We start from the raw sequence: 12,726 nt of genomic DNA on the forward strand, positions 1-12,726 counted from the left end.
AAATCAAACATTTCCTGGCACTCGAGGATATATTTTAAATAAAGTTAATAATAATGTAAAAATTACTTTCTTCGAGACCTCAATGATCGAGTAACAACAACTTCTGGCTCATTTACGCATTTTTGAATTTCTTTGTCTTCAGAAAGACGTGCTTTTTTCGATGGCTTGTCTCCATCAATATTGTGTTCATCTTCATTAGACTGTGGTTTTCGACCACGTCTCGTTTTATTTGTTGCAACATTGGTAGTTTTTTGAATTTCATCATTTTGTTTCTCTTCTTCAGGTAATTTTGAAATATTTTCATCTTCATTAGATTTTGGTTTTCTGCCACGTCTGGTTTTAGTTGTCGCAACTTTGGTACTTTTTTGAATTTCGTCAGTTTGTGTCTTTTCTTCTGGTAGTTTTGAAATATTTTGATCAATATTTTGTTCTTCTTCATTAGATTGTGGTTTTCGACCACGTTTTGTTTTATTTGTTTCAACCTTGGTAGTTTTTTGAATTTCGTCATTTTGATTCTCTTCTTGAGGTAATTTTGAAATATCTTCATCTTCATTAGATTTTTGTTTTCGACCACGTCTAGTTTTAGTTGTCGCAACTTTGGTACTTTTTTTAATTTCGTCAGTTTGTGTCTTTTCTTCTGGTAGTTTTGAAACATTTTGATCTTCATCTTCATTAGATTTAGGTTTTCGAACACGTCTTGTTTTATTTGTGGCAACATTGGGAGTTTTTTGAATTTCATCATTTTGATTCTCTTCTTCAGGTAATTTTAAAATATTTTGATCAATATTTTGTTCTTCTTCATTAGATTGTGGTTTTCGACCACGTCTAGTTTTAGTTGTCGCAACTTTGGTACTTTTTTTAATTTCTTCAGTTTGTGTCTTTTCTTCTGGTAGTTTTGAAACATTTTCATCTTCATCTTCATTAGACTTTAATTTTCGACCACGTTTTGGTTTATTTGTCGCAACATTGGTACTTTTTTGAATTTCTTCAGTTTGTGTCTTTTCTTCTGGTAGTTTTGAAACATTTTGATCTTCATCTTCACTAGCCTTTGGTTTTCGACCACGTCTCGTTTGTGTCTTTTCTTCTGGTAATTTTGAAACATTTTGATCAATATTTTGTTCTTCTTCATTAGATTGAGGCTTTTGACCACGTCTCGTTTTATTTGTCGCAACCTTGGTAGTTTTTTGAATTTCGTCATTTTGTTTCTCTTCTTCAGGTAATTTTGAAATATTTTGATCAATATTTTGTTCTTCTTCATTAGATTGTGGTTTTCGACCACGTCTTGTTTTATTTGTTTGAACCTTGGTAGTTTTTTGAATTTCGTCATTTTGTTTCTCTTCTTCAGGTAATTTTGAAATATTTTGATCAATATTTTGTTCTTGTTCATTAGATTGTGGCTTTGGACTCGTTTTATTTGTCGCAACATTGATAGTTTTTTGAATTTCGTTACTTTTTTTATTTGTCGCAATTTTGAAATAGTTTTTTGAATTTCGTTCAATTTGGCTTTTCTTCTTTAGGCAACATTAATTTTGAAAATTTATTTTGATTTTGAAATATTTTGTTCTTGTTCATTAGATTGTGGCTTTGGACTCGTTTTATTTGTCGCAACATTGATAGTTTTTTGAATTTCGTCAATTTGATTTTCTTCTTCAGGTGATTTTGAAATATTTTGTTGTTGTTCATTAGATTGTGGCTTTGGACTCATTTTAATTGTCGCAACATTGATAGTTTGTTGAATTTCGTCATTTTGTTTCTCTTCTTCAGTTATTTTTGAAATGTTTTGATCAATAATGTGTTCTTCTTCATTTGATTTTGGTTTTCGGCCACGTCTATTTTTAATTGTTGAAACATTAATACTTTCTTGAACCTCGTCATTTTGTGTATCTTTTCCTTGTAATTTTGAAATATTTTGACTTATATTGTGCTCATCTTCATTAGATTTTGGTTTTCGACCACGTTTCTTTTTGTTTGTCGAAACATTCATAGAATCTTCAATATTTTTTTGAGAATCATCTATTTTTGTGCATTCCCTCTTTTCTGGTGTATCTACTTCTTGATTTACATATTCGTCAATGTTGTCGCTGAGAAGTTTTTTGTAACCTTTAATAAGAGTAAATTAGAATATTTAAAACTTAATGTTGGTTTTTTATAATGATTAGAAATAAACATACTTTTTTTTGTCAGAAGACTTTCTGCATAACAAACTTTTTTAGCAGTACCTCTGCGAGAACGAGAAGACATTGGTGTTAGATTTTCACAGATAGGAGTTTCAGTACATTCTTCCTTATTCTGAAAAATAAAATAAGAATTAAATAAATAAATAAAATGTTTTAATATTTTAGTGAATCAAAAAGCTCAGTTTTACAACAAAATTAAAAACTTACTTTTAAAGAATTGATAGGAGTGGAGTGAGACCTTTTTGTGTTTGTTGTGTCCAATTTGTTAATCTAAAATGAATTTTGTTTTAGACAGATACTTGTAACAATTATTTTAAACTCACCTCAGAACATTCAACTGATATGTTAAGCAAGGACATCTTTTTCTCAGAACCTTTTTCGGAAACTGAATTTTCTTGTTGCAATGAATCATTTATTCGATTCGAATCTGTTGTTTTATTTGGCGTACCTGCATCTTCATTAACATATTCGTTGTCACCGAGAAGTTTTTTGTAACCTTTAATCAGAGTAAAATATTAGAAACTTAATTTTTTTTCGCACATGATTTGAAATAAACATACTTTGTTTTGTCAGAAGACTTTCTGCATAACAAACTTTTTTAGCAGTACCTCTGCGAGAACGAGAAGACATTGGTGTTAGATTTTCACTGATAGGAGTTTCAGTACATTCTTCTTTATTCTGAAAAATTAAAAATAGTTTAGATAAATAAAGAATTAGAATTAAGTTTTACTACAAAAAATAAAAATTTACCACGGGTAAGGGGCGCTTCGAAGAATTGATGGGAGTCGAGTGAGACTTGTTCATGTTTGTTGTCTCCAATTTACTAATCTGAAAGTAATTTTAAATAAGTTTTATATGGTGATATAGTGAATGATTAGATAGATTTATACTCACCTCAGAACATTCAACTGATATGTTAAGCAAGGACATCTTTTTCTCAGAACCTTTTTCGGAAACTGAATTTTCTTTGTGCAATGAATCATTTATTTGATTCGAATCTGTTGTTTTATTTGGCGTACCTGCATCTTCATTAACATATTCGTTGTCACCGAGAAGTTTTTTGTAACCTTTAATCAGGATAAAATATTAGAACTTAAATTTTTTTTTCGCACATGATTTGATATAAACATACTTTGTTTTGTCAGAAGACTTTCTGCATAACAAACTTTTTTAGCAGTACCTCTGCGAGAACGAGAAGTCATTGGTGTTAGATTTTCACTCATAGGAGTTTCAGTACATTCTTCTTTATTCTGAAATATTAAATATAATTTAGAAACTCAATTTTACTACAAAAAATAAAAATTTACCACGGGTAAGGGGCGCTTCGAAGAATTGATAGGAGTGGAGTGAGACCTATTTGTGTTTGTTGTGTCGAATTTGTTAATCTAAAATGAATTTTGTTTTAGACATATACTTATTAACATTTATATCAAACTCACCTCAGAACATTCAACTGATATGTTAAGCAAGGACATCTTTTTCTCAGAATCTTTTTCGGAAACTGAATTTTCTTGGTGCAATGAATCATTTATTTGATTCGAATCTGTTGTTTTATTTGGTGTACCAACATCTTCATTAACATGTTCGTTGTCCCCGAGAAGTTTTTTGTAACCTTTAATAAGATTAAAACATTTAAAACTTAATGTTTTTTCTCATATGATTTTGTTAAATAAACATACTTTTTTTTGTCAGAAGACTTTCTGCATAACAAACTTTTTTAGCAGTACCTCTGCGAGAACGAGAAGACATTGGTGTTAGATTTTCACTTATAGAAGTTTCAGTACATTCTTCTTTATTCTGAAAAATTAAAAATAATTTAGGTAAACAGAATTAGAATCTCAGTTTTACTATAAAAATAAAAATTTACCACGAGTAAGGGGCGCTTCAAAGAATTGATGGGAGTCGAGTTTGTTGTCTCCAATTTACTAATCTGAAAGTAATTTTAATTGTATATGGTGATATAGTGAACAATTAGATAGATTAATACTCACCTCAGAACATTCAACTGATATGTTAAGCAAGGACATCTTTTTCTCAGAACCTTTTTCGGAAACTGAATTTTCTTTGTGCAATGAATCATTTATTTGATTTGAATCTGTTGTTTTATTTGGTGTACCTACATCTTCATTCACATATTCGTTGTCACTGAGAAGTTTTTTGTAACCTTTAATAAGAGTAGAATATTTTCAACTTAATGTTTTTTCTCATATGATTTTGTGAAATAAACATACTTTGTTTTGTCAGAAGACTTTCTGCATAACAAACTTTTTTAGCAGTACCTCTGCGAGAACGAGAAGACATTGATGTTAGATTTTCACTAATAGGAGTTTCAGTACATTCTTCTTTATTCTGAAAAATTAAATATAATTTAGGTAAATAGAGAATTAGTTTTCTACAAAAAAATAAAAATTTACCTCGGGTAAGGGGCGCTTCAAAGAATTGATAGGAGTCGAGTGAGACCTATTTATGTTTGTTGTCTCTAATTTACTAATCTGAAAGTAATTTTTATTAAGTTTTATATACTGAACCCTTAGATAGATTTATACTCACCTCTGAGCATTCAACTGACATGTTGAGCAAGGACATCTTTTTTTCAGAAACTGAATTTGCTTGATGCGATGCATCATTTATTTGAACTGAATCTGTTGTTATGTTTGAATAACGTTCAGATAGTATCTGAGTTTTAGTGTTTGGCGCCATTGGTGTACTACAACCAAGACTCATAACTGTATTTATCCAGCTTTCAGTAACGATCATAGAATCATCTAAAATAATAGCAAATAACAAATTAAATAATCTAGGTTTCAAAAATAATTAAATTATACCTTTCTTATCTGCACACATTTTTGGAGTAAACTCGTTTGATTCTTTTATAAAAGCATCGGTTTGCTTCATCTGTTCACTTGCAGATTTTTCAGGTGTTGAAACTGTTTCTTTTATAACTGATTTGAGCATTGAGTCTTCCATTTTGGACGAATCATTTTTCTCGTTGATATTTACTTCTGAAGGATTCTCAAAAGAAGTTTGATTGCAGATATTATCATCTACTTTTTTATCTGTACACACTTCGGGAGTATACTCATTTGATTCCGTTATGACAGCATCGGTTTGCTTCATTTGTTCATTCGCAGATTTTTCAGGTGTTGTAACTGATTCTTTAATTATTGATGTGAACATTTTAGTCGAATCGTTTTTCTCGTTAATATTTATTTCTGAAAGATTCTCAATTGGAGAAGTTTGATAGCATATGCTATCATCTACTTTTTTATCTGTACATTCTTCGGGAGTATACTCATTTAATTCTGTTGTGAAAACATCGGATTTCTTCATCTCTTCATTCGCAGGTTTTTCAGGTGTTGCAACTGATTCTTTTATTATTGATTTGAACATTGAGTCTTCTATTTTAGACGAATCGGTTTTCTCGTTCGTACTTATTTCTGAAAGATTCTCAAGAGAAGTTTGATAAAATACGCTATCATCTGATTTTTTATCAACACACAATCCGGGAGAAAACTCGTTTGATTCTGTTATGAGAGCATCGGTTTGCTCTATTTGTTCATTCGCAGATTTTTGAGGTGTTGCTACTGATTCTTTTATTATGGATTTGAACATTGAGTCTTCTATTTTGGACGAATCGTTTTTCTCGTTAGTACTTATTTCTGAAAGGATCTCAATTACAGAAGTTTGATTGCATATGATATCATCTGCTTCTTTATTTGTACTCATTCTGGAAGAAAACTCGTTTGATCCTTCTTTGAAAGTATCGGGTTGACTCATTTGTTCATTCTCAGGTTTTTCAGGTGTTACATCTGATTCATTTATTATTGATTCAAACAATGAGTCTTCTATTTTAGACGAATCGTTTTTCTCGTTAATTTTTATTTCTGGTAAATTCTCAATTGGAGAACTTTGATTGCATATGCTACCAGTTGCATTCAGATCAATCAAATACATTGATGATAACTTCAGAACATCTGAAGAAACATCCGAAATGCAACTTACGTCAGAAGAAATGTGATTTGTTTGTTTGGAAGTAGTTTCATTAGTTGATGCATACGAAACAATCATAGTACCAGACATATTTAATTTGGAATTGACTGCTGAATTTTCTTTTTCAGCATAAAACATTTCTCTGTTAATTGAATCAATTACTACAGCGCAGGAACCTTTCTGATCTGTTTCAGTAGGTTTTAAGCTGTGAAATATTGTTTTTTTTTTTAATAAGAAAAATTAGTACTCAAGGATTTTATATTTACTTACCTATAAAAAGTAATCCTTTTTGAACATTTAGATAGTACAGACAACGTTTTTGACTTTGCTTTGGTCTTAAATGATGGAACTGAAGAAGAAAGGATCTTCGGTTGAACATTTGATTTGCTAGGTGTATCTAAATTTCAAAAGACAATAAATTAGTATATATTTTCTTGGTTTAATGACAAAAATTAAAAAAAAAATAAAAAGTAAGACTTACTTTTATTTTGAATGAATGAACTATCCAACCATTGAAAATTTTTATTTAGTATGCTAATGTTGTCTCCATTCTTAAGAAACACTTTTTGTTTTACTTGATTTCCGTTTACTAATACTTGTTTCCCACTTAGATTAGTAAGGTTAGGCTAAAGATAAAGGATAAATTTGAAACATAAAGAAATGATAGACGAAAAAAAAATTAGCAAGTTATGTTTGCTTACCCGGCCAAAGGTGTCTAATTCTATCTTGCAAATGTAAGGGTCAGCTTCTGGAAGTTTAATTCGCACATCATTCGCAATACTTCCACCGATTGTTATATTTGGCTCTTTAGTTTCATAAACTCCATGTTGTCCATCATGTTTAAGAATAACTAACTTTTTACCGGCTAAAGACATTTTAAATGATTGACTTCTTTGTTGTTTTTTTTATTGTGAAATTCAAAAATACGTTAATTTGAGCGGCGTCTTATCTGTTTTGAAGTTGAATTAAAAGTGAGGCAAATCAATGTCACACGTCAAAAATGGTATTTAAAAATGGCGTCATCCATATGATCGAATTAACGAAAATTCGAATTTGTAACCTATATATTCAAAACTCTTAAATAAGGAAAATTAATCTACTTAGAATTAGAAAATATACCATTTCTGGACATAGTATTTTGTCATATATCGTCCTCTTTTCATCATTTAGTATCGAAATCATCGTAAATTCATTGTCCCTTCAATACTTCTAACATCGTTAATGGATGGCGCCTTTTGTGAGGGTCATGACTTAATTTCCTTCATGAATTAGAAATCTGGTCACCCTAAAAATTAAAATGTTTGTGAAGAAAAAAGGATTTGTGAAAAACAAATTTAAAACCTTAAAATTCAATAAAAATACAAAAAATAAATATAAATTTGTTAAAAAAATGAGTAAGAAACCGAGTCCTACAAAAGTTTTGTCGCCGGCAAAAGTTAAAAGAAGTGCTAGTGACGAGACAAAACTCAAAAAAATTTACGACGAACAGGAACTAAACAAAAAAATGGGGTAAGAAACTTTTTGATGTTCAAAACTTTTGAATCATTTTTTTTTCGTTTGCAGTCTCGAGTTGTACGGAATCAGCGAAAAAATGAACCCAATCGAACCAATTCCAGGCGAGATGCAAAACCACTTTCTCGATTACGAGATAAATGAAGTGGTTGCGGGTAAACCTTGCGTTTTAGGTGATACAATATTCGGGTGTCGCGTTCCTCCGGGCTCCAATCTCGACGAAATCCGTAAGTTGGAAATTATTAAGCAGGGACTCGTGAGACCGGATACTTTTCGTGCGATGTTACGTAAAATCGACTCATTCCAAAAGCCATCGGATTGCTTTAACATTCACGTTGACACGTTGTCGGATGATCAGGTGCGCGAGCTGCACAAGGGTTTGCAAATTCTCACGGATCTGGAGAAGAATTTGATTGTGTTTGAGACAAAAACGGCTGCTGGTTCGCGTGTGTTGCGTGTGATGCCCCATAAAGGTGGTCCCATGACAAATGAGGACTTGAAAAAGTGGGGATGGGACCCGGAATACATTCATTTTACGTTGCAGAAGAGGAACATTCCATTTAAGCGGCCACTAATTATGATTTTGGATACACTGAACCTCAATAAAAAGGATCTTGGATTCGCGCAACTGAAGGAAGCTGGCGCTGTGAGTACTCAGAGGATCTCGGTGCCGAAGGTGGCGGTCAATAAACTGCAAAAATTGACAAAACAGGATAAATTTTCGGTAGGAAACTTCGAAATTAGAAGTGATGAGGTGAAAATTGGGGATTTGGATGGAAATCGGTATCGGATTGTGTTTAGAGGATTATCGAGCAAGAACAAGGAACAGGTAAATGAGTATGAAGAGTGTTTGAAATTCTTGGAACGCAATGGGTTCATCAACTACTTCGGGGTTAAGCGATTTATGAAGAAGACAGGCGTTCCTGCGTATCAAATAGGTAAAGCTTTGCTAACGCGAAACTTTGAAGAAGCCATAAACTTGATAATGACGCCGACAAAGGACGATCCGTCAGAGTTGCGTGACATGAAGGAACGATGGGCCTTGTCCGATGGCAGTCCCATCAAAACTCTCGAAGGATCTGAGGCACTCGAGAGAGAATTCGAGTATAAATTGGTAAAACAACTCGAAAGAAACCCCGACGACTTGGTTGAAGCACTGGAAAAAGTTCCTCTCAACATCCGGCTTGCGTACATTTTCGCCTATCAGAGCTACATTTGGAACATTATCGCGTCGCAGCGTATCAAACGCAAGGGATTGAAACTTTTTGTGGGTGATATTGTTCTCGTGAACAGTCTTAAGCCTTTGGCGCCGGAATTTTTTGAAGATTTCAGCATTGGATTGACGTCGCGATCGGCAGTGTCGCCACCATTTATCCGCGACCCAAAAAAGAAGCCAAATTTCAAAGATGCCATTAAATTTGTCACGCAGGAGGATATTGACGAGCAGCGATACACAATTCATGATCTAGTCTTGCCCTTGCCGGGCAGCGAAGTAAGTTTTCCCAAAAATAACGACGTGGGAATTTGGTATACGGACTTTTTGTCGAAGGATGGACTGAATAAGACACGGCTTTCGGACAAGTATTGCATCAATGGCAATCAAATCGTTCAAAATACGTAAGTTTAACACGTTTGGTTGCTTCAAATTTATTTCAAACAATTTTTGATCGTTTAACCTATTTTAAAAAAACAAAAAATAAAATAAAATAAAAAAAAATTAAATTTAAAACTAAATTGAACAAAAACGTTAAAATTTTAATTAGTAAAATAGTAATTAGTATAAGTCAGCTTTTTAAAATAATTCAAAAAATTAATAAAAAATTTCTCGAAATTAAAAAAAAATTTTTAGAAAAATTTCGATTATTTTTAATCTTTTTATATTTTATTAACATTCTTGTGTGAAAAAAATTAAATTAATTGATTGAAAATTTTACTGTAAAAAAATTAGATTTTTTTTTATTTTTCTAAAAAATTAATGGAAAAATTTTTTTTTTTAATTATTAAAAATCTTAATTTTGAAAAAAAGTTAATAAAATCTGTCTAAAAAGTTTGAAAAACATATTCAATAATTTCATGAAAAATATTTTTTGAGAAGTTTAAAAATAAAAAAAAAATAATTCAAAATTAAATTCTTGAAAAATTCTTAGAAGATTCCAAAGAACGGTTATTTTAGATTCTCATAGAAATTTTTAATTATTTATTTTTTTTTTTAATTTTTGACTGTTCAAATGATTTTTTTGAAGTAAAAGTTTGAAATAAATTTGAAAAAACCTCACATTGTGATTTTTTAGCAAAACTAACAAAATTTTCTTCAGAAATTACTTCTTGCACGGAACGTATCGCAAGCTTCTCGTCTTTCCGACAGACTTGCAATGGGAATTCAAGCCATACAAAAGATTGTCCGACAACCTTTTAGACAAGGACAAGTCCGATCGCCCTAAACCCGAAGGTACATACACGAGAAAATCAGTTATAGGGAGATTTTTTAAAAAATATTTCAAGAAAATCGAAAAAAAAAAAATCTTTTTTCATGTCGAAAAAAATAACCCAATAACTTTTTTCTGCATTAAAACTTCCAAATTTTCGATCGATGGTCACTAACAGCACATCTTCTTGTGCTCTCTATGCTTGAATACATTTTTCAGATACGGATAAATTAGCACTCGTTATGGAATTTACATTACCAGCCGACTCGTACGTGCAAATGGCGATTCGAGAAGTTGTCGATTTGGACAAAAGTGGATTCACGGACGTTTTTCTGTCAAGCAAGAAGGCTCACGAAGAGGAACTTAAGGAAATGGAGCAAATTGTGAAGGAAAAGAAGCGTGAAAGAGATTCCGAACGCGAAAAATCGGAAAAAGATCGAGATAAACGACCAAAAGTAGTGGAACGTCTCGATGGAGGAATCCGAAAAGAACGATTGGACGGAGGAATATCGAAAAATAAGCGAGACTCACAAACGAGAAGTCAAACCAGAAGTTTGAGAGAAGTGTCTCAAACGAGTTCGGCACGCAGAGCACGTTCACGCGAAGTCTTAGATGGAAGACGGCGGGCATCGAGAAGTAGAAGTCCCAATATTAGTCGACGTGGTTCACGTGAGGTCTTAAGAAACTCTAGTTCTCGCATTGAAGTACGCGTGGATAATGACATGCATCGGTTGCGTTCGCGATCAAATGAGAGATTTATGGACAATCGACCGACATCTTTTGACGGAATCCCCATTTGTGAGTTTAACACGTTGCCCCAAGAACCGGATATTGATGATTCCTTCAACAATGCTTCGCGTAATTTGAGTATGCGAGGCGATTTTCATCTCGATGGCAGCAATTCGAGAGTTTGGGATTCGCAGGAAGCGGGAAGATTTGATCCGCGCGATGATAGACCGAGATTTGAGCCCGACATGGATCGCGGGGTGCGACAAAGTGTGTTTGATGGGCGTTTAGAACCTCGTCCAATTATGCGAAATCCTGATCCGCCGGAAATTTTGGAGCCAGGAAGGCTTTTACAGCCTCCGCAGTACTTTCATCAAAATCAAGATGACTTACGGAGTCGATTAAATGCGCCAAGCAACAGCAGCCCATATGACATTGACCGCGAATTTGATCGTTTTGAGCAAGAAGTTCAAGAATTGAATCGTGATTGTCGTCGCGATCAAGAAATTCGTTTGCGTGAGGCTTTGGAACAAGAAGAACGAATGCGTTATGGACGATTGGAAGAGCTTCGTAGACCAGCAGATGAACCGCTATCACCACAAATTGCCGAAAAATTACGAAGATTGGATGAAGAAGCTTTGAGGTTAGATCTGAAACGGGTCACACGTTTACAAAACTTTGATGCCAGTACTCCGCGTCATCGGGATGACAGAGATTTCGATCGAAGACAAGGAAATTCGATGGCGGGACGTGATTTTGGTGATGATCGCAACATGGGAATGACTCGCGAACAGGTTATGAATCGAAATCGTGAAATGGAAGAATTTGACAGGAATTTCCTGATGGATCGTGTCAATAACGACCGTCGATCCTCGAGAGATCGCATGTCAATGGATCGTTTTGAACAAAGAGACCTTCCGCCGCCGCGATTTGTACAAGAACTTCCCTTTGGCAGAGACGGGATTCGATCTCCTTCACCATCGCACAGCAGAAAAAGTCTTGATCTTGATCGCAGTTTCGATCGTGGACCACTAAATGACGACAGATTCAGAAATGACGACAGATTTGGACCCCGAAACATGGATCAAGGACGCCAAAATGACTTTATGGGCGGCAACAACAACTTTGGCCCACGTGATTCGTCTGACTTACGAAACAGCTTGTCACGAAATCCTCAACAAATGTCGAATTTCAATCAAATGCCGCAACAAGGACAATTTTCTGGCATGAATCCTAATCAGAGAGACCAGTACAACAACAGAAACTTCCAAAATTCGAATCAATTTCGTAACGACGGACCACCACCGATGATGATGAATCAACAACGCGGCATGGATAACTCCTGGAATCGGCAAAATAGTCCACCACCAAGACAGAATTTCCCGCAGCAACAATGGATGAATCAGGAAAATCCGAATTTTAATCCGAACAATGGAGGTCCGATGAATTTCGGTGGAAATTTTGGCGGGAATAATTACGGAGGAAATTCTTTCCAAGGAGGTCCGAATCAAGGGCAATTTAATAATTCGCAAAATCCGAATATGTTTAATAATCCGAATCAAATGATGGGTGGCAATGGACCGCCAGGCGGCATGGGAATGAATTTCCCTAATAATGGCGGAAATATGCGAGGATCGCAAGGAATGATGATGCAAGATAATAATGGACGACCAAAGACAGGTCCTCCAGGATTCAAAGAAAATCGACGTAAAAGTCGTTTCAATTAAACCCTTTCTTGTCCCTTTTTAGAGTTAGTTTTGATTGAACCGAAACTTCAATCCTGTAATTGTTTTGTTTTCATGAAATTAATTTTTCAGTTTTTTTTTGCTCCAAATCTCTTTTTTGAATGTTTTTCAGGCAGAAAAAATTCTTACGTGACTTGTAAGAAAAATCTG

General features: G+C 33.7%; 2 protein-coding genes across 2 annotated transcripts; one reads left to right on the plus strand and one right to left on the minus strand.

Annotated features, from left to right (window-relative positions):
• Nucleotides 1-62: 62 nt before the first annotated feature.
• Nucleotides 63-7,042, minus strand: LOC134828810 (proliferation marker protein Ki-67-like). The gene is made up of 21 exons (XM_063841797.1): nucleotides 6,869-7,042; nucleotides 6,649-6,793; nucleotides 6,438-6,564; nucleotides 5,003-6,372; nucleotides 4,728-4,942; nucleotides 4,592-4,669; nucleotides 4,409-4,526; nucleotides 4,169-4,341; nucleotides 4,045-4,107; nucleotides 3,857-3,974; nucleotides 3,617-3,789; nucleotides 3,485-3,562; nucleotides 3,310-3,427; nucleotides 3,072-3,244; nucleotides 2,928-3,005; nucleotides 2,738-2,855; nucleotides 2,501-2,673; nucleotides 2,385-2,447; nucleotides 2,172-2,289; nucleotides 1,584-2,100; nucleotides 63-1,449 (listed from the first exon to the last, which is right to left on the minus strand). Exons 1-21 carry the CDS (start codon nucleotides 7,040-7,042, stop codon nucleotides 63-65), a joined length of 5,577 nt encoding a protein of 1,858 aa, XP_063697867.1.
• A 439-nt stretch (nucleotides 7,043-7,481) lies between these two features.
• On the plus strand, nucleotides 7,482-12,716 carry LOC134830401 (uncharacterized). Its single transcript, XM_063843869.1, has 4 exons — nucleotides 7,482-7,676; nucleotides 7,731-9,296; nucleotides 9,995-10,128; nucleotides 10,325-12,716. Exons 1-4 carry the CDS (start codon nucleotides 7,558-7,560, stop codon nucleotides 12,556-12,558), a joined length of 4,053 nt encoding a protein of 1,350 aa, XP_063699939.1. The 5' UTR covers nucleotides 7,482-7,557; the 3' UTR covers nucleotides 12,559-12,716.
• Nucleotides 12,717-12,726: the final 10 nt, after the last annotated feature.

Source organism: Culicoides brevitarsis, chromosome 2 (assembly GCF_036172545.1).
Source record: "Culicoides brevitarsis isolate CSIRO-B50_1 chromosome 2, AGI_CSIRO_Cbre_v1, whole genome shotgun sequence".
In the NCBI taxonomy this organism is placed as follows: Eukaryota; Metazoa; Arthropoda; class Insecta; order Diptera; family Ceratopogonidae; genus Culicoides; species Culicoides brevitarsis.